The 25,903-nt window shown below is 40.5% G+C and overlaps 3 protein-coding genes across 3 annotated transcripts; all 3 read right to left on the reverse strand.

Annotated features, from left to right (window-relative positions):
- Nucleotides 1-3,220: 3,220 nt before the first annotated feature.
- On the reverse strand, nt 3,221-3,958 carry LOC112663586 (olfactory receptor 4X1-like). Its single transcript, XM_035701325.2, has one exon. It carries the CDS (start codon nt 3,956-3,958, stop codon nt 3,221-3,223), a length of 738 nt encoding a protein of 245 aa, XP_035557218.2.
- A 4,891-nt stretch (nt 3,959-8,849) lies between these two features.
- Nucleotides 8,850-9,779, reverse strand: LOC112663585 (olfactory receptor 4B1-like). Its single transcript, XM_025452659.3, has one exon. The coding sequence runs from the start codon at nt 9,777-9,779 to the stop codon at nt 8,850-8,852; it is 930 nt and encodes a 309-aa protein (XP_025308444.3).
- Nucleotides 9,780-24,691: 14,912 nt separating this feature from the next.
- On the reverse strand, nt 24,692-25,621 carry LOC112663584 (olfactory receptor 4S1-like). Its single transcript, XM_025452658.1, has one exon. The coding sequence runs from the start codon at nt 25,619-25,621 to the stop codon at nt 24,692-24,694; it is 930 nt and encodes a 309-aa protein (XP_025308443.1).
- Nucleotides 25,622-25,903: the final 282 nt, after the last annotated feature.

Here is a 25,903-nt window from a genome sequence, read left to right on the forward strand (position 1 = left end):
AGAGAAAATTTATATATAATCAAATTAATAGGAAAGAAAGATAACATACTAATCACATAGAAATCAAACTCAGAAGAAATTTTTTATACAAGGCAGGCGATGATTCTGTACATACCAAGAAAAATATGAAAAGAAATCCTGAAAAAGACTGTTGAATTAAGAACAACAAAAAAAAAATTCTTGGCTGCATATCTTTCTCATTTAGTACCCTGAATATATCCTGCTAGACCTTTCTGGCCTGCCAGTTCTCTGTAGAGAGGTCTGCTGTTAATCTAATATTGCTCCCCATATAAGTTAGGGATCACTTGTCTCTTGCTGCTTTAAGGATTTTCTCTTTATATTTGGAATTTGCAAGTTTCACTATTAAATGTCAAGGTGTTGAATGGTTTTTATTGATTTGGGGGGGAGGGGAGCTCTATATCTCCTGGATCTGAATGCCTATTTCCCTCCCCAAATTAGGGAAGTTCTCAGCTATGATTTGTTCATATATGCTTTCTGGTCCTTTGTCCATCTTGCCGCTCTCTGGAACCCCAATTATACATAGATTTTTTCCTTCTGAGGCTATCATCATTTATTACCCTTAAACTTTCCTCACGGTCTTTTAATTGAAAGATGAATGGATAAAGAAGATGTGGTCTATATATACAATGGAATATTACTCAGCCATTAGAAATGATGAATAACCACCATTTGCTTCAATGTGGATAGAACTGGAGGGTATTATGCTGAGTGAAGTAAGTCAATCAGAGAAGGATAAACATATATGGTTTCATTCATTCAGAGAATATAAAAAATAGTGAAAGGGATTAAAAGGAAAAGGAGAGAAAATGAGTGGGAAACATCAGAGAGGGTGAAAGAACATGACAGACTCCTAACTCTAGGAAACGAACAAGAGGTAGTGGAAGGGGAAGTGAGCAGGGGGATGGGGTGAGTGGGTGATAGGCACTGAGGGGGGCACTTGACAGGATGAGCACTGGGTGTTATGCTATATGTTGGCAAATCGAACTCCGATAAATATATATATATATATATATATATATATATATATACAAAAAAAAAACAGAGAAAGCACAAATTTTTAATTTGTGGAAGGAAAATATTAGCACTACATGTATGTTGGCAAATTGAACACCAATAAAAAATAATTTAAAAAAATAATAATAATTTTATTATTAAAAAAAAGAAAATATTAGCACTACAGATTCTTCAGAAAATAAAAGCTAATGAGAGAATATTATGAATAACTTTAAGTTTTAATACTAATATCATTTGATGACCTAAGGTCATCAAATTCTACAACTTAGATTAAAAGTATAAATTACTAAAAAAAAAAATTACCACTTACATAACTCACCCAAAATGAGGCAGAAAATTTGAATAGCCTGTTAAATAAATTGAATTCATGGTTTATAAACACACACACCAGAATAATTCTAAACCAAGACGAATTGGTTGGCTTCATCACTTAAAGGAGAAATAATACCAAATTTATACAAATGTTTTAAAAACAAAAGAGAAAATTTCTCAAGTTTTTTATGAGACCAGCATAACTCTACCAACAAACCTGACAAAAATTTTTAAATAAAGAATATCACAGACAAATATCATTCATGAACATAGATGCAAAAAATCCTAAATAAAACACTTTAAATCAAATGCAGGAATATATATAAGGGACTATCCATTATTATTATATATAGATCACAGCCAAATGGATCAGGAAAGCAAGGTTGTGCTAACATTCAAAAATCAGAGAGGGAATAGGGCACCTGGGTGGTCCACACAGTTAAGCATCTGAGTCTTGATTACAGCTCAGGTCATGCCCTGCATTGGACTCTGTGTTGGGCGTGGAGCCTGCTTAAGCTTCTATCCTCTCCCTCTGCACCTCTGCTCACTTACGTGCTCTCTCTCTCTCTCTCCCCTCACCCCCCACTGAACGGGGAAGCTGATGTGGGGCTCCATCCCAGGAATCTGGGTTCACACCCTGAGCCAAAGACAGATGCTTAACTGCCTGACCCACCCAGGCACTCCTATGCTACATAGTTTTTTAAAACACTTCTTATTTATGTTGAAGTGATTCCAGAAGAAAATACCTGACAATAAAGAGATTATCAGCCTGCTGATTTGGAATTCAAAAACTTATATGCATTTATGTTCTGGTGATCTCTAAAGAGAAGCAGAGGGATGCACACAAAGAACAAAGGCTTAGAAATCAGGCAGACCTGGGTTTGAACTCAGGTTGTGTGACTTTGATCAAAATCGAGACCTCCACAAAAAAAAAAAAAAAAAAAAAAAAAAAATCGAGACCTCCCTAAGATTCAGCTTCTTCTTCTATTCAACTGGAGACTCATACCCACGTTAACATAAATAAAAGTGTTTTAAAAAACTATGTAGCATAGGAGTGCCTGGGTGGGTCAGGCAGTTAAGCCTCTGTCTTTAGCTCAGGGTGTGAACCCAGAATCCTGGGATGGAGCCCCACATCAGCTTCCCTGTTCAGTGATGGGGGGTGGGGAGAGCACACAAGTGAGCAAGAAAGGCAGAGGGAGAAGATAAACAAGACCAGACTCCCTTGTTTATTATAAATACTATTCTCAGAAATGATATCAAGACTGATTGTCTTCAGTGATATGACATTGCTATCTCAATTAGATAATTGAGATGTAAAGAGAGATGTCACAACCACTTTTACACCTGAAGCACTAATGACTTCCAGAAATTCAATTGACCACATGTTTATTGAGCTTTACTATATGTCACTGAAAGCAAGATACAAAGGTAAGTACAATCCAGGCCACATTCTCAAAAGAGTGACAGTCGGGGATGACGGGGGAATAAGCACTGATATATACATAGCAAAAGCTTTAAAGGACCTTGAGTGCTGTGGGAATTCAAAACACAGGAAAAGGACATATCTGAATAGGATCATTATGGAAGCTTCCTAAACGTAGCAGCATTTCAGATGGGCATTGGAAGGTAGGTAAGATGTTAACAGGTAGAGATAGGAAACCTATTTTACATGGAAGTCACAAGTCAATGTTCAAGACACAGTGAGGTCTACAAAAGTGTCTCCAAAAACACATAAGAACATTAAGAGAGGGCCATGCCTTGAGGGTATTGCATGTGAAGCAGGAGTTCATAGTTGATACAGAAAGCAATGAGGAGTCACTGAAGATTTTTGAGGGTAAAAGAAAGACAAAATAAGAGAATTACTTCCAAGTGATTAATCAACTGCAATGTGAGAGGCGCAGGTGGACAGAGCCTTGCGCCGACCTTCTGAGGTCTGTGTCCTCAGGGAGTACAGGATGACCATGTAGGAAGCAAGCAGCCCCACGAAGCTGACCACTGAAATGGAGCCACCATTGGCGATGATCAGCACACCAATGAGGAAGGTGTCTGAGCAGGCCAGCTTCAATACAGGATGGACATCACAGAAGTAGTGGTCAAGGACCTTGAGGCCACAGAAGGGCAGCTGGAAAATGAGGAATGTCTGCCCAACAGAATGCAGCAAGCCCCCACTCCATGCTGCACCCACCAAGAGGCCACACACACGCCGGTTCATGATGACGGTGTAGTGCAGGGGCTTGCAGATGGCCACATAGCGGTCATAGGCCATCACTGTCAGGAGAAAGATCTCAGTACCACCAAAGAAATGGAGGAAAAATATCTGTGTGATGCAGCCCTTGAGGGAAATGGTTTGCCTTTCAATAAAAGAGTCAAGGATGAGCTTGGGGGCTGTGACAGAGCAGTAACAGATCTCCACAAAGGACAGGAAGCTGAGGAAGAAATACATGGGGGAGGTGAGCCCTTTGCTGGCCATCACCATCACCAAAATAAGGCCGTTACCCAGCACAATGGTCATGTACATGAGGAGAAACAGCACAGAAACGGTCTTCTGCACCTCCCTGTTGGGGGGAAACCCCAAGAGAATGATTTCAGTCACATTGCTTGGAGTCGCCATGTTCTAAAGCACAGGAGCTGGTGGACTGGAATCAAGAAAATCAAAGAATCTTCCTTCAAATTAGACACATCCTTCTCCTTGAAACAAGTGGACAAAATAATAATCATCATATGTCTGGTTTCATTCCTCAAATAGGATTGAGTTTGTAATAATGTAATAAGTGCTTTCTCTAATGCAGGCACCTGCAATAGCTAATGAAACCTCATAACTAAATGACAGGATACTTTCAACATAAGAACATTGAGCCTCGGGATCCCTGGGTGGCGCAGCGGTTTGGTGCCTGCCTTTGGCCCAGGGCGCGATCCTGGAGACCCGGGATCGGATCCCACGTCGGGCTCCCGGTGCATGGAGCCTGCTTCTCCCTCTGCCTGTGTCTCTGCCTCTCTCTCTCTCTCTCTCTCTCTCTCTCTCTCTCTGTGACTATCATGAATAAATAAATAAAATCTTTAAAAAAAAAAAAAAAGAAAAAAGAACATTGAGCCTCAGAGATCCTGTCATTACATTTTGGAAACACACACCTCAGTTGTTTAAACATGAGCTGCGTGGCCTGGGCAAGTGTCAACCTCTCTGAGCCTGTTTCCTTATCTACAAAATCAGCATAAGACTATTCTCTCACAGTTGGGCCCTTCCCTGACCTCCCACAGTCTCTTCCATGTCCCAACTGACCCACCCTCCATTGGCCAATATTTCACTCTCAGATGTTTATGCACAGAGCAGGAATCATAGATGGGCATGATTCACCCCAGTGGCAAAGATGGCTCTATTACTAGGCAAATAATCCCTGTGAAATTAGATTTGAAGGTACATGCTGTGTGTTTCTATCATTGCTTCTGATTTCAAGTATCAGAAAGTTCCTCACAGATGATTGGTAAGGACATCCTTAGATTTCAGTATATCAAAAAAAAAAAATAGCAGTGCTTTTCTTTCCAAAGTTATTGAAGGTGACAGAGCAAGATGCATATACAGTGTAACCAACAAATTTTGCTCTTAAATGCTAAAGTTTTTAAGTCTTTGCAATGGATGAAAAGGAAATTAACAATTTCAAAATTCTGAGTAGACATGGAAAATATGGGGTATCTGGGTGGTTCAGCAGTTGAGCATCTGCCTCTGGCTCAGGTCGCGATATCGGGGTCCTGGGATCAAGTCCCACATCAGGCTCCACACAGGGAGCCTGCTTCGCCCTTTGCCTGTATCTCTGCCTCTCTCTGTGTGTCTCTTATGAATGAATCTAATCTTTAAAAAAAAAAAAAAGGAAATGGAAAACATTTGAGAGGTAATTTCACAAAGAGATCATCAGAGTGGTAAACCACCAACAGTGCAGTGACATGTCACCTTGGGGACATTAATTCTGACTCTTTAACTGGCAGGTCCAAGGATGAGACTCAAAAGGTAAGTATGTGTTCCTCTCAAACAGCAAGTAACTGCACACTTCCAGGTTTTGTGGTGAAGAAAACCTAAACAGGGATGCACTTAGAGAAGTCTAAACACAGTGGCCCAAATAAACAACCTCTGTGTACATTTTTCAAATCTTCACAACAAACTGCCCTACCTTATGATTTCTCACTACACCTTTCCTGACGTGGAACTCCTCATTCTGTGGATTCTGACAAATAATACTGCTCTGACCCGCCTTTTCCAGCATCCTCTTCTTGCACTTTTCCTCCAGTGATGTCTCTCACCAGAGGAGTCGCGCAGGGCTTCTCCTGCCAGTTCCCTCACAGCGCCATCACAAGCTGCTAGAATTGGAAAGAAGCCCATGAATTCCCCCTCCCACAGAAGGGGGAATCTGAGCCCAGAACCACATGGCTGGTCGGACAGAGGCTGGACTAGACCAGGCTCCAGGGCTTCAGGCCCAACACCTGCTTCACTCTTTTCTCCTCCACCGGCTCCTCCCCTGCTGCCCACGCACAGCTGGCTTCCAGAACAGGAGTGGGAGTCACAGAGACAGGAGATTCTTGTTTGTAGCACAGGAAAAGCAGAGCTGAAGAGCAAAATATCAAAATATTTGCCAGCAAGAAAATGAACAATAATGTGGGCTGGCTCAGTTCTCCACTATCCTAATGTTATAGGTGTAATTTCCATGCAGATAGCCTGAGCCTCTCCCAGGTCAGGGGAGGGTGTTTCTGGAGTCGGCCAAACTGGGCTGCCAGGGCAAGAAGCTTGTGCATGCCAGACATGCCTTGGTGACTTGAGACCTTGGCTCCAGCACTTTGCTATCAAGGGTTGTATTGTTCTCTAGCAGTTTCACATGCCCCTGTCACATCTCTCCAACATGTTCTAACATTTGTTAAGTGTAAGCTTTGCAGGGTTTTGAAGTGTCACTTTTGACCTATGTTGCACCTTTTTCAGAGCTGGGAACTGAGATGTTAATATGACTTTTTTATTTGATCCCTGAATCTTTCATCCTTTACTGTATCTATTTCAAAACCGAGGTATCACTGCACATGTCTTATAAACAGCACAGAGACTAAAGGGGAAGGGAAGCAGGTATCTAGCACCAAAAAAGTAAACTCATCTTTTTGAAAATACTTCCAAAGCATGCCTCATATAGATGAAGTAAATAACCTACATTATTGCCTTGATTCTTAACTTTATTTTCTGAAAATTTTGTAGACAGAAATGTGAATTCCTGAACCTGAGGACACTTGGACACCCAGGTGCAAAGAGCCAATAGATCACCCTATTAACTCAACATAAAAAGATTTTCTTCAAGACACATTTTATGAAAACATCAAACCAAAGGTAAAGAGAGAATCCTAAAAGAAGCCAGAGGGAGGGGGGAAAAAGATTGTAACCTACAAAGGAATGTCCATTAGTCTATCAGCAGATTTCTCTCAGAAGAAACCTTACAGACCAGGAGAGTGTGACAGGATGCTTTTAAAGCTTTGAAATTAAAATCAAATAAGAAAAATGTATTCTATCTTGCAAAGTTGTTCTTCACAAATAAAAGGAAAAATACTTTCCTAAACAAAAGTTGAAGGAATTCATTATTACTAAACCTGCCTTGCAAGAAACGTTCAAAGGAACCATCAAGCTGAAAGGAACAGATGCAAATTCATGACACAAAAACATACCAAATTGCACAACATACTAATAAGTGCAAATATACAATCAGATTTAGAAAACTCTAATTCTATAGTAGGTTGATGTGAAAACCACTTAACTGTATTATAACAGTTGAAGGAAAAAGTATTAATATAACAATATGTAATTTGCTAATGGAAAACAATATAAAAAGAAGTAAACTATGACATCAAAAATCGAGAGTGGAAAAAAAATCGAGAGTGGAGTAATGGGTGGATATCTTCTGTATAATCAAAGTTAAGTTGCTCTCAACTTAAAATGGATTCTTTTAACTATAAGGCATTTCATGTTAGCCTCATGGTGACAACAAAGCAAAAATCCAGTCACAAAAGCACATCACCACAGAAAATTACCATTTAACAAAGGTAGGCAGAAAGAGAAGGAAAAAGAAACAATAGAAATACAAAACAGCCAGAAAGCAATTAATAAGATAGACATTAGTCTTACATATCAAGAATTTATTCTACATGTTAATGGGCTCAATCCATTCAAAAACAATAAGGTGAATGATTTGAATAAGGCAAACTATGTGCCTACAGGAAATACACTTCAGACTTAAGGGTAATATGGGCTCAAAGTAAATCAATAGGAAAGAAATTCCATGCACATGGAGAACAAAAGAAAGCAGGGGTAACGATACTTCTATCAAACACAATAGATTTTTTCTTTTTTTTTCTTTTTTTTTCTTTTTTTTTTCCTTTTTTTCTTTTTTTTTATTGAAGTTCAATTTGCCCACATATAGCATAACACCCAGTGCTCATCCCACTAAGTGCCCCCTTTAGTGTCCATCATCCAGTCACCCCAACCCCCCCACCCACTTCCCCTTCCACTACCCCTTGTTCATTTCCCAGAGTTAGGTGTCTCTCATGTTTTGTCACCCTCACTGATATTTTCACTCATTTTCTCTCCTTTCCCTTTATTCCCTTTCACTATTTTCAATATTCCCCAAATGAATGAGACCATATAATGTTTGTCCTTCTCCGATTGACTTACTTCACTCAGCATAATACCCTCCAGTTCCATCCACGTTGAAGCAAATGGTGGGTATTTGTCGTTTCTAATGGCTGAGTAATATTCCATTGTATACATATACCACATATTCTTTATCCATTCATCTTTCGATGGACACCGAGGCTCCTTCCACAGTTTGGCTATAGACACAATAGATTTTAAGCCAAAAATGGTAACAAAGGACAAAAATGTTAACTTTATAATGACAGAGAAATCAATTCATCAAGAAAATATGACAAATAGAATTATTTACATTTCACGTCCAAGCGACATGGCCATTCTAGCAATGCCCTACTGTCATAAAATAAACTCCTAGTATAGGATTTCACACATGAGAATTAGATCAGTGGTAGGGATGCCAGATGAAGTACAAATGCATTCCTGAGACTCCCACAAGATCACATTGGTAAGTGAAGACAAAGCAAAACATGAACTTCTATCTCCAAATGCCAAAGACATTCCACACATCACAGCATGCTAACACCAAGAGGTAAAATGCATGAACTCCAGGTTGCACAGAAGATGATAGGGTGGGAATTCTAGTCTAGAGGATCCCTCCTGAAGTCTGTGCACCATGCACTACAGACGGCAGGAGAAAAGAAAAGAAATGCAGCTCAATTTTAAATTCTCCAAAATAAAGCAAATGAAAGAGTTATGATTGATAACATGGAGTACAAGGGGTCATCACAAAAACTATGAATAAGTTAACTTTGGTTGTATTCTTTGCATTCTATGTATTCAAAAACGGGATGCATATTTGCTATTGTTCTTAATAATTTTGTTCATGCTTTCATTTTTATTCCACTACTGAGTTCACTTTCTTCCGCCACAGCTTCCTAATGGCACTTTTGACCTCTGCATTTCTGAGTGTGTAGATGATGGGGTTCAGCATGGGAGTGACGACTGTGTAGAACACGGCCACCAGTTTGTCCTCAGTGAAGGTGGAAGAGGGTCGCATATAGAGAAAGATGGCAGGTCCAAAGAACAAAAGGACCACCGTGATGTGAGAGGCACAGGTGGAGAGGGCTTTGCGCCTCCCCTCTGCAGAATGGTTCCTCAAGTTGAACAAGATGACAATATAGGAGGATACCAAGATGAGAAAGGAGAAAACAGAGATTAACCCACTGTTGGCCAACACAATAACCCCCTCCACAGAAGTGTCAGTGCAGGCAAGCTTGAATAAGGGATGGAGGTCACAGAAGTAGTGGTCAATCACATTGGGACCACAGAAGGGCAGCTGAACAGCAACAAGGATCTGGACCATAGAGTGAATTATGCCCCCAAGCCAGGAACCAGCCACCAGAAGGCGACACACAGACCGGCTCATGATGGTTGTGTAGTGAAGGGGTTTGCAGATGGCCACATAGCGGTCATAGGCCATTACCGTAAGCAGGAAGATCTCAGTGACTCCAAAGAAGTGGAAGAAGAATATCTGAGCTACACAGCCCTCCAGGGAAATGGTTTTAATCTTGGCAAGTAAGTCTGTGATGAATTTAGGGACAACAGTAGAGGAGTACGTGATCTCCACCAGGGACAGGTAGCTGAGGAAGAAGTACATGGGGGAATGCAGACTCTTACTGACATTGACTGTCAGGACAATGAGGCCATTGCCAACTACTGTGGCCAGGTACACGAGAATAAACACCACAAAACACACTCTCTGAACCTCTGGATCCTGGAAAAGACCAATGATAATTAACTGAGTCACGTTACTTGTATTCGCCATGGGATCCAATTGGGTATTCTGGACATGAGGTCATGAGAGACCTGCAATAAAACAAATATTATTTTAACCAATTCATCTCATTTATAACATGTTAGGCTGTTTAACCCACATTACGATACACTAATCGCCAATTCATTCATTTAGCCCATATGTACTCATTCAACATTAAATAATAGCAATCTAACAACAGTTTGTATATTAGAAAATTAAGGCTCAGGGAGATGGTTATTTACCCAGGATCATGCAGAAAGTGGTGAATTCTGGGCCTCAGAAGCAGGCTTTCCAGTTCACTACAAGATATTCTCAATGTGGGGGCCATTCAAGTTTGTTACCTTTATTAACTCCATTATATTTGTTATTTTCATTGCATTTATTATCTTCATTATACTTTGAGAGCTCCCTTCTATTGGGAAATCCTCATGAGACACTTCTACTCCTAAATTCCTTGTTTCTTTCATCACTGCCTCAGGAAAAATCTTCCCACTAATAATTTTTCCCTTTCCAAAAGATCCTGAATATGGTTTTCTTCACTCAATTATACAAGTCTTCAACTTACTCAGGTCAGATTCTTTCACCAGCCTGCAGTTTCAGTAAGTATGTCTGTATAACAAGTGCTCAAATCCTCTGGAGAGAATTCGACTTACTGGTTTGTCTCCATTTCACTATTACTTTCCCGTCTCTTACCTCACTAAGCAAACTACTGAGAGATCCTGAACCCAGAGAGGTGGTTCTCCAAGCGCACTATTATGGAACAATTACTAAATTCCTCTAATATGCATATAAATACACTAGACTATACAGAATAAATACAAATCTGATACACACCTCAAGCTAACAATGTCATGTGATTCAAAACAATAGTCCCTAGATTGAGGTGCCATGGTAGGAATTTTTCCCACCACATATTGCCCATAAAAAATCATGGGTGAAAAAGCATGAACACCTTGATTCTCTGCTCTAAATATTATTCCCATTGTTTTTCCCTTTCACTCTGATTTCATACCAAAATTTTCAAGAAATATACTCATGAAGAATAAAAACACACCTGAACGAGAAGGACTAGAATCAACAGAGAAAACAAAAGTCCGTGATACAGATACAAAAGTAGTGTGTGTCAGAATTCTTCAGACATGCATACATGCTGAAATTTAAACATAAATAAGTGTACAGAAATACCACTGACTTCTGGGCATTGATTTTGTATCCTGCCACACTGCCAAATTGCTGTATGAGTTCTAGCAATCTTGGGGTGGAGTCTTTTGGGTTTTCTATGTACAGTATCATGTCATCTGCGAAGAGGGAGAGTTTGACTTCTTCTTTGCCAATTTGAATGCCTTTTATTTCTTTTTGTTACCTGATTGCTGAGGCCAGGACTTCTTGTACTATGTTGAATAGCAGTGGTGAGAGTGGACATCCCTGTCTTGCTCCTGATCTTAGGAGAAAGGCTCCCAGTGTTTTCCCATTGAGAATGATATCTGCTGTGGGCTTTTCATCAATAGCTTTTAAGATCCTGAGGAATGTTCCCTCTATCCCTACACTCTGAAGAGTTTTGATCAGGAATGGATGCTGTATTTTGTCAAATGCTTTCTCTGCATCTATTGAGAGGGGGGCACTTGATGGGATGAGCACTGGATGTTATGCTATATGTTGGCAAATTGAACTCCAATTTTAAAAAAATAAAATAAAATAAAAAACTGAATAAGGTCATTGGAACCTTAAAAATAATAGAGAAATTAGCATTCTAGAGACAGACATAATCCAACATGAAAACAGTCTTCTGTAAGAAATGTACCTGTATCCCAATAGAAAATGGGCAAAGGATATAAACAGGTGATTCACAAAAGGGTAAGTAAAAAAAAATGGGTATATATATATATATATATATAAAGATTTTAGGACTCACTAATAATCAAATGCTCATAAATCTCTCCAAGCTGCCCAGGCTGTAGCTCTGATATCACATTGGATCCCAGCCACCCCTTATGCCCACACCAGTCATCATCACACCCCATAAATTTCTCATTAAACCATCCTCCCCTCCTCGCCATGTGCCCTTTCTCTCCATTATTCCCGCCACCCCTTCTCACGTGCTGTCAGCAGATGCCCAAACTACCAATGCCTCTCTGTCTCCAGATGCTCCCTCCCATCCATTCCACACCCTGCAGCCAGAAAACTGTCTTTCCTCAGATCCCCCCACCCCCCCCCCCCCCGGGTAGGAATAATCAGGGAAAGCCTGAACTCCTCAGACACACTTCTAAGGACTTCCACAGACTGACCCATCTCAGCAATCACCTCCTTACCCACTAAGTTTTGACTCACCTCTGTTCACGTCCTCTCCCCATCCCACAGCTTACCCTGCTCATTCCAACCATGGAGACTCCCTTTGCCAGAAACACTACCTACCGTCCTTATCCTTCCAACACTACCTACCTTCTGACCCAGTTCCAGTCTTGTGTGTTTAGTGAAGCTTGCCTTTAATACTCTAACCCATCTGAATCACCTCTTCCCTGAGCTTTGGAAAATACCTTGGTGATTATCTTTCAGTGTAAATCTGGTCCTGTTACATCTCTAAAATTTATCAATCTATCAATATCTAAAAATCTATCAATATCTCCCTTTTGCCTACAGCCTAAATTATAATACTCTTAGCATGGATTTTAGATCCTGCTTAAACTGGCCATTGCCTATTTTTGCACCCGTGTTATTCCCAAATGACTGTTATTCAGCTATTTCCTACTCTGAGGTGTCCTTTCTCACTTCTTTGTATTTAGTATTCCTTCTTCCTAATTACACAAAGAAACTCACTACAACAGGAATTGTGCTCCTTTGTGTTCCTATGATACATTATCATACTACATAATTTTATAGAAATTAACAGATTGTTTAACAACTGTACCTTCTGGGACTGTATCTTCTACTAGTAAATATACCATCATAATAATCAAAATTATAGGTTTAACATTCTTAAATCTTTATTATTAACTGCATGCTTTGTGAATCATGATAGCTAGCATCGCAATAGTACTTGTGCCATATATTTAGATGTGGTCTATATACATAAATAGACTTAATTCTTACAACAAACCTGTGATGTGGGTATTATTATTATTACCTCTTTTTACACATATGAGGAAACAGAATCAAGAATAAGTAAATTACCTAGCCAGAAGTTACACAGGAGTGAATCTGGGATTCCAAGCAACCTAACCATAGATCCCGTGCTCTATAACCACTGCCATGTACAATTTCTAAAAACATAACACCCAGGAGTTAAAATTAAATATGTCTTTTCATTAGAGGTCTGAGTATATTCTTTTGCCTACACAAACATATGCCCTTTTTCTGAGCACGAGCTTGTTTATTTATTATCCATATTTATTTTATAATTATCCACTATTTATTATCCATTCCTGAAATTAAGGAAAATATTATAGGACCAATCTGAGAGATCACTCAGAGGCAAGAAAGAAATCATGTCTGGTCAAGTTTTTCCAGGGTTTATCCTGAGGAGATGGAATACCTGATAGTCTGTCTTTCTGAAAATGACCTTTTCCTATCAGTTGTTTCTGTCTTTCCTGCATTTATTCCTCTCTCTGTTACCTACCACTAGCCATTCCCATCCCTCCCACAGAGCTGGTAAGAAATACCTCCTCCCTCCCCACAATTCTGCCTCACTGAGAGACATGGAAAGAAAATGTGATGAACATGGAAAAGCCTCAATCAGCACATGGGCATGCAGATTCTACAGCAGGTGACCTGCTGGACTCTGGACCAGAGCAGAATGATAGAATGCAGACAACAGCCAGAGGTAAATGAAAGAGAGACTTGATGTGCCAATGTGACTGACCTCAGATGACCTAGTGAAACCTCCATCCCAATCACACACTCCCACTTCATCATTCCCAAATGGTACCTCACAGAATTCCAAAATTGTAAAGGACTTTATAACTACCAAATTTTATGATATATAAAAAAAATATATATATATATATAACAGTAAAAAACAATGAGTAAATTTGATTCATAGTCTCATCCCTTACCCACAGCCCCCCAATTTTTTCCAACCCAACCACCTCATTTACAAATGAAAACTTGTGGCTTAAAGAGAGGAACTGACTTGTCCAATATCCTGTATCCAACTTTGTACCTTCTTTCCATCCATATCACCTACCTGTAGATCAGCAAATCTGGTATGGTTTTATTCTGCCTTGGAAAAGGAATTGGATCAGATAGATCTCAAACATGCTCCAGTGCCTCCAATTCAGCATGAAAGTAGTCACTCTGTTGAAATAGATCATTTTCAAGGTGATGATCTAATTGGGGAAACTAGGATAGGTTGAAGCATTTAATTCCTCTCTGGGAATCCTAGTCCCTGGACAAGGAAGGTGCTTTTGTTCTTATTCCCCACCCAGCTGATTTTTCACTGAAGTTCGCCCAATGAGCAAAGTTGAGGTCACACTCAACTCTAAGCCCCTCAGAGTAGTGCTGAAAATATTCAGAGACCTTTCACTCTACTTCTACTCAGAGATGAGGTAACAGAGATGAGAGATATTCATTGTTCCCCAAAACCACCCACTAGGTATTTGCCAGGCTACAAACTCAGAAATCAGTGCTCTTTTAACAACACTAATCTACCATCTGAAGGTGTTGGGTGGCTACTGCTACTGTGACTCAAGAATCAGATCTTGTCCCCAATAAGAAAACACCATGTTCCTGGCAATTTTTAGAAAACAAATAGATGGCATCTAAGACAAATCACAAAAGAGGAAAGTTCAGAGGATCGGCATCTGGGTTAATATGTCAACATATCTAAGAAATAAACAAAAAGCCACAGAAATCAGCAAATTCAGAGAATTTAAGATACTGGTTTTTATGTAGAAATTTTACCCACATACTGAGAGTCCAAAGGTTCTGATTAGATGCTTAGATCCTTGAATTATTTAAAATAAATTAAGCCACACACTATAATCAAGGGAACAACTTCCCCATGGAATGTATTTTCTCTTGGGTGAAACATTGCCAAAGAAACTATGATTAGGAAAGGTTTAAAATCTACTTCAATTAGTTTGGTGAGATTTCTGTAAAGTCCTGACACCCAATAATGAGATAGTAAGAGAATTAAGTGGAAGAAAGACATAAAGGGAACTTTTTTCCAGACTGAACTACTAAGAATGGAATGGAGAAGCAAGGACTACTAAGAAAGCAAGCACTAGACAGGGGCCAGAACAGCTGGGCACTAGTTCTGGTCATAACTGATTACTTTCCTAACATGAGCACATCATTCACCTCTTTGCTTATCGCTCTCCTCTGACTCTGCTTCTATGTAAAATGACAAAGCTGGATTGTCCCCATCATACCTTCTGATTCTAACATTCATGGATACATGTATAAGTCACTTAGATCCTAGAGCCTCACCCTCTATCAATGTCTGACATATAGTATATGCTCAGCAAGTCTTGTTGATTTAATCCATAATACCCAAAGCAATCTCCAGACTCAATGTAATCTCTATCATAATTCCAATAGCATTTTGCACAGAAATATTAAAAAGTCCTAAAATGTGTATGGAAATAAACAAACCCTCTGTGGACAACAGTTAGAACAAATAAATGAATTCAGTAAAGTTGCAAGATACAAAATCAATATACAAAACTAGATTATGGGGGCAGCCAAGGTGGCTCAGCAGTTTAGTGCTGCCTTCAGCCTGGGCCTGATGACCCCGGATCGAGTCCCACAGTCAGGCTCCCTGCATGGAGCCTGGTTCTCCCTCTGCCTGTGTCTCTGCCTCTTTCTCTTTCTCTCTCTCTCTCTCTCTCTCTCTCATGAATGAATAAAATCATTAAAAAAAAAAAACTAGACTGTGCATCTAAACACTAACGGAACTATCTGGAAGAGAAATTAAGAAAAAATCCCTTTATGATTACATCTAAAAGAATACAATACTCAGGAATAATTTTAACCAAGTTGGTGGAAATCTGTGCACCAAAAACTATAAGTCATTTACGAAAAACATTGGAGACACACATAAATGGTAAGATATCCCATTCTCATAGATAGAAACAACAAATATTATTAAAATATCCATACTACTAAAAGTAATCTACACATTCAATGCAATTCTCATCATAATTCCAATGACATTTTGCACAGAAATATAGAAATCTGTCCTAAAATTTGTAGGAAAACAAATAAAACCTCTATAGCCAAAACAATCTTCAGAAGAACAAAGCAGGAAGCATCATTTTTATTTCAAACTTGATTACAAACACATAGATCAATGGAACAGAATAGAGAACCCAGGAAAAACTCATGCATGCATGGTATTTAAGTTATGACAAGTCACCAACAATATACAATGGGAAGAGGATAGTCTCAATAGAGTCATGTTTGGAAATCTGGACAACCACATTCCTCTACACACAAAACAAATGGAACCTGGGCTCTTCTTCTTATACACATATATCGACTCAAATGGATTAAAGACTTAAACATGAGACTTGAAACCATAAAAATCCTAAAATAAAACTTAGGAGAATGCTCCTTGACATTCTTTACAATGTCGTTTGGATTTCTCTCTCTCTCTCTCTCTCTCTCTCTCACGCGCGCACACGCATGCAAAAATAAACAAGTGAGACTACATCAAACTAAAATCTTATGCGCAGTAAAAGAAACCAACAAAATGAAAAAGAAACCTGCAGAATGAGAGAAAACATTTAAAAATCGTATATCTGATAAAGCGTTAATATCCAAATTATATAAAGAACTATATGTAAATAAAGCTGGAAAAAATAAAGATGTTATTTACAATAGCAGCAAAACCATAAGGTTCCTAAGAATACATTTAATCCAAGGAACTAGATGCAGATTTATCAACTCGATTTAAAACATTAAAGTAGGGACACCTGAGTGACTCAGCGGTTGAGTGTCTGCCTTTGGCTCTGGACATGATCCCCAGGGTCCGGTATTGGGTCCCACATCAGGCTCCAAGAAGCCTGCTTCTCCCTCTGCCTGTGTCTCTGCCTCTCTCTCTCCTGGTGTCTCTCGTGAATAAATAAAATCTTTTAAAAAATTAAAATAGACCAAAATAAAGAAGGATATGGCAAAGAATGTCAAGGTCTGTCCATATCCTTGTCCATATTTCTTGATATCCCTTTCTTTTTAACCCTATAACCTATATGTACTTTCACTGCCAACAGTTCCCCATATTGTCCTTGGGCTGGAGTTGATTTTCTGTATTATATTAGACAAAACTGTCTGGGAATTTATGCTCTAATTCAACCCCAGAGAAACCTCAACTAATGTCTAAATAGTATGGCAATATCAAAACTCCACTCATTTTCATCTAATTAAACTCCAGGCATAATTTACACTCTAGAGTTCTCCTGCAAAATCAGTCTAAAGTGACCCTCTGTCAGAATTCACCTAAAATTGATTCCTTGTTTATATTTTTCACCCTATCCTGCTTCCTCTACTCCCTTTACAGTTTCCCTGGGAACAACTGTTTAATAAATCATTCATTACTCACAGAACACTATTCTTTTAGTTTTTCAGAGGACTTTGTTTATATTAACAAATAACTGAAATACAGGTATCCCATACCTGTGAGTGTAAGTTCTTCCCAAAGCTATATAGACATACAACACAATTCCAAACAAAACCCCAATAAGTTTTTTGTGGAATTTGACAATTTAGATTTAAAATTGTCTAGAAGATAAATGGACTCAAAATAGACAAGATATTCTAAAAAAAAAAAAAAGACATTAGAGAAACTTGCCCTATTAGGCATCAAGAAATAAACCAGAGTAATGGAGAGTGTAGAGTTGGCCCAGAAACAGATTCATGCAAATATAGAAATTTGATATATGTCAGAAGATGACATATATGTAGGTAAATAGAGAAAAGGATTATTCAATAAATGATAATGGAATATCTGGTTTTCCACATGGAAAAAATAATTGTTCCTTTCCTCCACAATGCCCCGAAATCAATTGTAAGTAAAACAAGAAATCAAATGAAAAGGTACAACTTTAAATCTTTGGAATAAAATATCAGTTAATATCATCCTGACCCTGACTTAAGAAATGATTTCTTAAGGCACAAACAACACTAACAATAATGGAAATTTACAATTATGATACAAACGCCTGGGAATGTTTCACTATCTAATTGGATTGGGTATCTGATACATGGACGTCCACTAAATAATTATGTAGATAACATATACATTATATATCATGTATCCTTTTGTATCAAATATTTTTAAAAGTTGGTAAGAAAAACTAACTTTCATGCAAGATACCACTTCAGGGCAGGGGTGGGGATGCATCTAACCTCTAGCCCAATTTCTTTTTCTGCCTTCACTGTGGACACTTTCCACCTCCAAGAAGGAGTTCACAGTCCCTTTCCCACAACCACAACAAGCAGAGGAAATTCCATACCAGAGTGTGAATGACAGTTGAGAAAATAAAAGCTTTTAACTAGGATTGAAAGAAAACCTAAGAGTGAGTGGCTGAGTGTCCAGCAAATGAGCGTTATCTATTTATAACTTCCAGAAAATCTGTAGTAGGAACATGAAAGTGGGATTTCACTGAAGGAAGAGGAGTACTGGGAAATAATTAGATCTTCTTAATTTGATGTTTTTTCTCTTGAAATAATTGTCTCAAGGCCATAAATCTATGGAAAAATATATGAATTTCTTTTACAAAATGTACCAAAATTGATCCTAGGGAAACAAATGGTAAAATGAAGGGGGGAAAAAAGTTGACCCACATTTAGCTTAGAGATTAATAACCTAATAGATTCACAGGACATCTGAAATGGAGGTCCTTAGGGATTCAAGCCAATCTCTTTATTTGTGTGCCTCAGGAAACGGAAGCCCATGAACACGCAGGGAGACAGACATAACCCCATACCTACAACCTAGTTTCTTGGCTCTCCATCTAGCACAGTTTCCACTGTGTCACACACTGTATGGCACACCCACAACTAAAACATAGTTGGATTTCTACAACCTGCAGTCCATGAACTGTTCTCTCCAACCTCAACCTCCTCCTCTTTCCCCACCTCAGCATGACCAGTAAACTTCTGCCATAAGACACAAGCACCCCATCCCACACCCTAAAATGGTTCCAAGAGCTGGACAAACTCCTATAAACAGGACTTAAGGATGATAACAAGATTACTAAATAATCCCTTTCCATTCAAATCTGTGCTCAGAATCTTATGTAAGTGCTTGAATGTTCACAAAAAAGAGAGGAGAATTTCAAGACGCCAAGGGAATAATACTAGTGCACATAAGCACTTACTATCTATACTTTGAAATTGTACCTGGTATGTGAATCTTCTCCAGTAATTACAGACCCATGTTTATACATGTCCTATATATGCCCTTATACACCTGTCTTCACCTACATGAACATATATATATGGGTACGTGTCCACACACATTAAACAAACATCAATTTTAAAATGTTCTGTGAAGGCAGCAGTAGAAAGGCACTAAACTAGCTATTAGAAGTCCTTGTATGTGACCCTATGTAAGTAACTTAGCCCATATCTCTCTACTTCCATTTATCTTCAAACCTGAAGAGCCACACATGTTCCCACATTCTTCCAAGGACTTTTAAAGACAGGTGATTTATTCAACACGCATTAAGCTGATATATGAAAACTCCTCAGAATATTTTGTTGTTTTGTTTTGAATATTTTGGTGTCAATTGCTGCTTTATTGCTATGATTCTCATGGTCAGGAGTAACATTTGCATTTGTGTTAGGCATCAGATGGAACACAAAGTTTTTTCAATGCTACCATCCTCACCCAACACTGATCACACTTCTGGTGAATAACCTGATTAATAACCTACTTCGTGAGGTTGTTGTAAGGATTAAAGGTTGTTGTACTACAGTCAAAACACAGAGATTCCACTTCAGTCTCCACTTCAGGAACTTGGAAGTCACCACTCCATCCTAGGTAAAAAAGCTGAATAGAATGAAAAGTCAACAACTCTTCTTGGATCCTTAAGGAGGACAACATAGGGCAAACCACCACCCCCAAGACTGGGGAGAAGATAGAAAAACACAGGGGTTGCCACTTCCCAGGGCAGAGACTCGTGGGTGGAAACTACTACAGGAATCTGTGCTGGGGTTGGGAAACTTAAACTAGAATCGTTGAATTACTAGAGGCTCAGCGTGGACCAGTCTGGGAGCTACATGCTCCATAGGAACCCAGTAAAGGAGCCTCCCCCACCCCCAATAGTCTGAGATTTATGTACAGGAGCTCGACTAGATTCCAATGGTAAGTTTCAGAGAAAAATCCCCTCGTGATACCAGCGGGGAACAAAAAAGGAACCATTTTTAAACAGACCAGAGCACCTGCTCTTCACAAGGCCTGCACTCAGGAGAAACTAGTTAACCAGCACCTAGCCTGCTGGGGTTTTCCCAGAGACTAACCTGGAGGGAGAGAAACACCCAGATCCTGTAGCCACAGTCATCCTGTCCCATCTAAGAGGGGATAAAACAAAACTGAGAAACTCTTGAGCAGTTCATAGTCCAGAGACAACAACTCACTAAACACATTCCCATAGTGTCTGGCATCCTGGAGGATTCAGTAACTGTTAACACACTCATAAATATAAGCTTCAGGAACACAAGGATTCTAGGATTCTTGCCTGCTTCTATTCTGCTGTCCCTCCATTCCTGCCCAGCAAAAGCACCAGGACTGACCCTCCCTCCTTTCTTACCTGCCTCCCTCCCTCCCATCCTTCCTTCCTTCACCTTCCCATCCAGGTGGAGAGTTTGGTGTCTCTCCAAAGGACACAGGGAAGGACACAGAGCAGAAAGGAAAGGGGCTAGAGGTAGCAGAAAGCCCAAGACCTGTTCTTCAATGACACCTTCACTGGCTCTTAGCAAAGCTGAGGTGTGAGCTAAGGAAGTTAGGCAGGGCAGGGCAGGGCCCTTTCAGTCTTCTCAAGCCTTGGGCCAAGTTCTTGGCAAATGGCTCATCTCTCTGACATGATTAGGGACGTTATCAGAGAAACATCTCAGGGGAGCACATCTGGGCACCTGCATTCTTTGCTTCAGATGCATCCATTCCCCCACCCCCAATTCAACTCTTGACCCTTGACAAAAGACCTTTTTTTGTCAGGATTTCTTCTTGCAGGAAAGCTGACTTGGAAACATGGGAAGGTGGGAAGGGAGGGGGACAATAAGCAGGACCCTAGGAAGCAGATCTGCTCGTCTACAGTAAAGAGCCCTGAAGGCAGGTGCCCTGGGCCTGGAAGAAACCGTACACTGCGCGTCCTCCCTTCTCTAGGAATTGAAAGCAAGGAACAGGAGCAAAAAAACCCCTTGTCATCCTACCCACCTTTCTGGCAGTCTCTAGATAATGATCTAAGGAAATAAGCTTACATTTATAATTAGAGGATAATTTGGAGAATATACACTATTTACAAGGGTTGCCCTGCAAGGATCAGGCCACTGCTGTCCACTACCGCCCCACCACCCTGCAGCCTTCTAGAAAGGATCAGCCTTCTAGAAATAGGCTGTCAGAGGTGGGACCTTCATGTTTAGGAGTCAATGTCTCAGGAACACTATCACCTCACCCCAGGCTCCACCCTAGTCCACACTCTCACCTCAGTGGCTGGGTGCCCCACACTGAATAAACACAAACCCAGACAGAAAAAAAAAGTGAAAGAAAATACTTACCGCCTGATAGATGATTAATACACATTTAAGGAGAGAATGAATCCATCTGGTATTTAGGAGAAACGGTAGGAACACAACACGGGGAATAGGAAGACAGAAGAGGGGATCCCTGGGTGGCTCAGCGGTTTAGCGCCTGCCTTTGGCCTAGGACGCGATCCTGGAGTCCCGGGATCGAGTCCCACATCGGGCTCCTGGCATGGAGCCTGCTTCTCCCTCCTCCTGTGTCTCTGCCTCTCTCTCTCTGTGTCTATCATAAATAAATAAATAAATAAATAAATAAATAAATAAATAAATAAATAAATCTTTAAAAAAAAAAAAAAGGAAGACAGAAGAAAAGGGCATAAAGAACCTGTGGCAGCCACCTACACAACAGACTCTGACACAGCACTTTACAGACCAACCTTCTGAAGCTGGTATTGTTACTGTCTCCTTTCTAAATGTGGAAACTGACATCCAACAGGAGTGAATGACCTATTGTCAGAGGAGGAAGTTGAGGTCCTTGACAGGCCATGGCCACTGGGTGGCTTTCCAGCTAGATCCAGGCAATTAGAGGCTTCCCAACACTGTCTCTCCTTGGAATGTTCCATCTGCCCACCTTCCCACAGACACAGCCACTTCCAAATGAAGGAACAGAAGAAGACATGAGGACAAAGCAGAAGCTGACACCCTGCAACCCAACCCCCACCCACCCCACCACCACCAAGTGTGACATTCCTCAGGCACTCCTGGCTGCCCTAAAGCTAAGGAAAAGAAAAAAAAAAAAATAGTTAACTTATAGAGATCACAATCCTGCAAGACATGAGTCTCCCTCAGTTTATAAATGTTTTAGTGTTTCACAAGAACAAAGCATTTTATCAATAACCTAGCTTCCAGAAGAAAACAGAGACACTCATATGTCCTTATAACCTGCAGCCCATTGAAAGAACCTTGAAGGGAAAGGAGGGTCATGTTCCTCCAGGAAGCTCCCAACTGTCTAATGCTAATATCCTGCTAGAGAGAAAAGCCACCTTAGCTTGACAATGGCCAGGTCTCCAGTATTTGTAGGTCCACTTTAGCACATGAAAATTCTTTTGAAAGTCTCCCTTTTCCTTACCTCCCCCAAATACCAAGTGTATATTCACCACCCTTCACAACCCAGGGGGACAACAGCTCCTCCTGCCCATGAGTCCTATCTCCGTGCCTTAATAAAACTACCATTTTGTAGGAAAGATGTCTCAAGATTTATTTCTTGGTTTTGGACTCAGGACCTCATCCCACCACACCTCACTTTTATTCCAAACTACATCACAAGCACTCACTCTGAGAGAGTAAGGAATTAGTCAGACTATCTGGACTGACCTGAGTACGGTCTCTGTTTCAACTTCTAATTCTGGCAGTGGGTGCAGAGATCTACTGGTCTGGGTGCCACTTAAGACAGCCTCCTAGGTAACTCCCCTTGCTCATTACACCTGCCACCAACTAATCTGGAGGGGTCAACCTCTTTCTTGCGTCTCTCCCTGCCCTCCATTTACAAGGGATGGTTTGCAAACCAACATTCATTGAGACATCCAGAGCAGCTCTCCTAATTCCATCCAGCTTAGCTCCCTCTAGCAGCAAAAATGAAGGAAGACAGAGGGGGATTCCTGGGGACCACAGTCTCTGCTCCTCTAGAAAGAGAGAAGCGCTGACAACTTGCTTTCCCTGGCTCTGCTCTCCATCCCACAGCTCACCACGAACCCTTGGTCCTTCAAAACTTCCTGGTCCAACCTACTCAGTGTCCATTCACTCCATTTTTAAACTTGAAATAAAAATGCTAGTTTTCTTGCCAGCAAAAGTGGGTTTACTCCTAAAAAGCTGAGGCTAGCATTATGCATTACAACACTTTTATAAAGGAATGGATGGGGTGGCTATTATACACACAAAGTTCATTGGAGTAAATTAGGAGTGCTAAGCATAGGTTCTTTCATTGGCTGATCTGTGACGGTCTCCCATTGCCTGAACTGCTGCCCTGGAGATGGAAATCCTTTCTAACTCCTACTGGAATAGTAAAGTAGTATTGATATGTTTTTGGAGTAGTGTTGTTGGGTTGCAGAGTTGCTGGCCAAGAAAGAATTCTCCAAATGTCTTTGGTTTAAAAAAAAAGTGATTTTATTAATGCAAGGGGACAGGACCCATAGGCAGAAAGAGCTGAGGCCTCTAGCTGCCCCAAGATTGTGAGGGGCAACTGATTATATACTTTGGGACTGGGAGAAGTAAAGATAAGGAAGTTCCACAAGGATTTTCATGTGCCAGAGAAGATTCCTAGAATACCAGAGGCCTTGCTATCTTACACCAAGGTTATTTTTCCCTCTAGAAAGGCTTTAAGGCAGTTGAGAGCTTCCTGAGGGAATCTTATACTCTTATACTCCCTCAAGTACTTGTCAATGGATGGCAGGTTTTGAGGACATTTATTTTATCTATTCCCTTCTCCCTTTGTTTCTCACATCAGTATTGGCAAGCAAGGTGGTCTTTCCCTGCAGACTCAGTATTTGAGGACAGTGGTAGGTAGGGCATGAGCACCTGCCCTGCTGTGCCCTTGACTCCATTTTCAAAAGATCTCCTCTTATTAATTTGCACACAATCATTGTGGAAGGAGTTTTGAGGTCAGGAGAGCCCTGAAAGCTGACTTAGGGGAACTGGATTGTGCTCTCCCCTGGCTCACAACTTACTTGGTGACTTTGTGTAAATCTATAATATCTCTACACTTATTTATTAATCTACCTGCTGAAAACTGGAAATGAAGGACTTCGAGTAAAATACCTTGAATATCATGAGAGAAGAGAATAAATCTCATTGAGCACTGTATAGCCACAATAAAGGAAATATCGAGTATTATTTTCCATGGTATAGATGATGTATTCAACTTTCCGGGATGTTCCTTCATTCATAGACCTCAGAGGTTTCCTGAATGAGCCCTCCTGGACTGTAACCCCCTTGAGGGAAAGATTACATCTTGCTTTTATTTGTGTCTCACTCATTGCAGTGCCTCACTCATTGCAGACACTCAATATTTAATGAATGAAGGGTTGAAGGAGTATGTGAGATGATGATGATGATGATGACTATTATTAATATTATCATTATTATTATTATTATTATTATTACGGTTGTCATTACAAGCATTAAATTGGAGATGTTACAAGAAGATGGGAAGTCCCCCAAGATCCAGGCTGGATTTGATTCCCTAGATGTCACTTCTCCCCCATGCTCCCCTCTACTCTAAACAGTTTCCTCATTGCATTTTTCACCTCATTGTTCCTCAAAGTGTAGATCAGAGGGTTCAGCAAAGGTGGCATGACAATGTTAAAGAGGATGACAAGTTTGTCAGCAGCCAGGGTGGTGGAGGGACGAGTATACATGAACATGGGGGGCAGAAGGACCAAAAGAACAGTGATGATGTGTGAGCCACATGTAGAGAGAGCCTTACGCCAGCCCTCAGATGACTGGTTTCTCAGGTTCAGTAAGATGACCATGTAGGAGATGATAAGGATGATAAAGGACCCCAAAGTGATCATACTACTGTTGACCATCACAATGAGCCCCACCAAATAAGTGTCAGCACAGGCCAGCTTCAGCAAGGGATGAACATCACAGAAGAAGTTGTCAATCTCATTAGGCCCACAAAAGGGCAGCTGGACTGTGAGGAGGGTCTGTAGGATGGAATGCAGAAAGCCACCCACCCAGGAGGCCCCTGCCAGCAGACCACACTTCCACCGATCCATGATAGCCGTGTAGTGCAGGGGCCTACAGATGGCCACATAGCGGTCATAGGCCATAGCTGTGAGGAGAAAGATCTCAGTGCAACCAAAGAAGTGGGCAGAAAAGAGCTGGGTCATGCACCCATTGAAGGAGATGGTCTTTCGCTCCATGAAACTGTTAGCAATCATCTTGGGTGTGGTAGCAGATGGATAGCACATGTCCGCAAAAGACAGGTGGCTGAGGAAGAAATACATGGGAGAATTCAGGGTCTTGCTGGCATTGATGATGATGATGACCAGAAGGTTCCCCAGGACAGTGAGCACGTGGAAGAGGGAGAAGACCACAAAGCACACAAGCTGCATCTCCCTGCTCTGGAAAAGGCCGAACAACACAAATTCAGTCACGTTGTTCTTGGTTCCCATGGCTTCTCTGCCTTGAGCACTGACAAAGTAGTTAGCTCTGCAAGGACATAAATTATATGATATTAGAAAGTTTCCCAAATCGGGGAAATCAGAATACTGTATTCAGGACTAATAATGATTCTAACACCTAACTACAATTGAGGGAGAAGAGTTCCCCACACCTAAAGCAATTCTCAGAAACCAACAAGGTGTCCTACAATTCAACTCAGTTCTGACACTATGTACCTGGAGACAGTTTCAGATCCTACCGGTTAAGGGTTCAGCCCACAAGACTGGCCGCTG

The sequence above is a fragment of the Canis lupus genome, chromosome 18 (assembly GCF_003254725.2).
Source record: "Canis lupus dingo isolate Sandy chromosome 18, ASM325472v2, whole genome shotgun sequence".
In the NCBI taxonomy this organism is placed as follows: domain Eukaryota; kingdom Metazoa; phylum Chordata; class Mammalia; order Carnivora; family Canidae; genus Canis; species Canis lupus.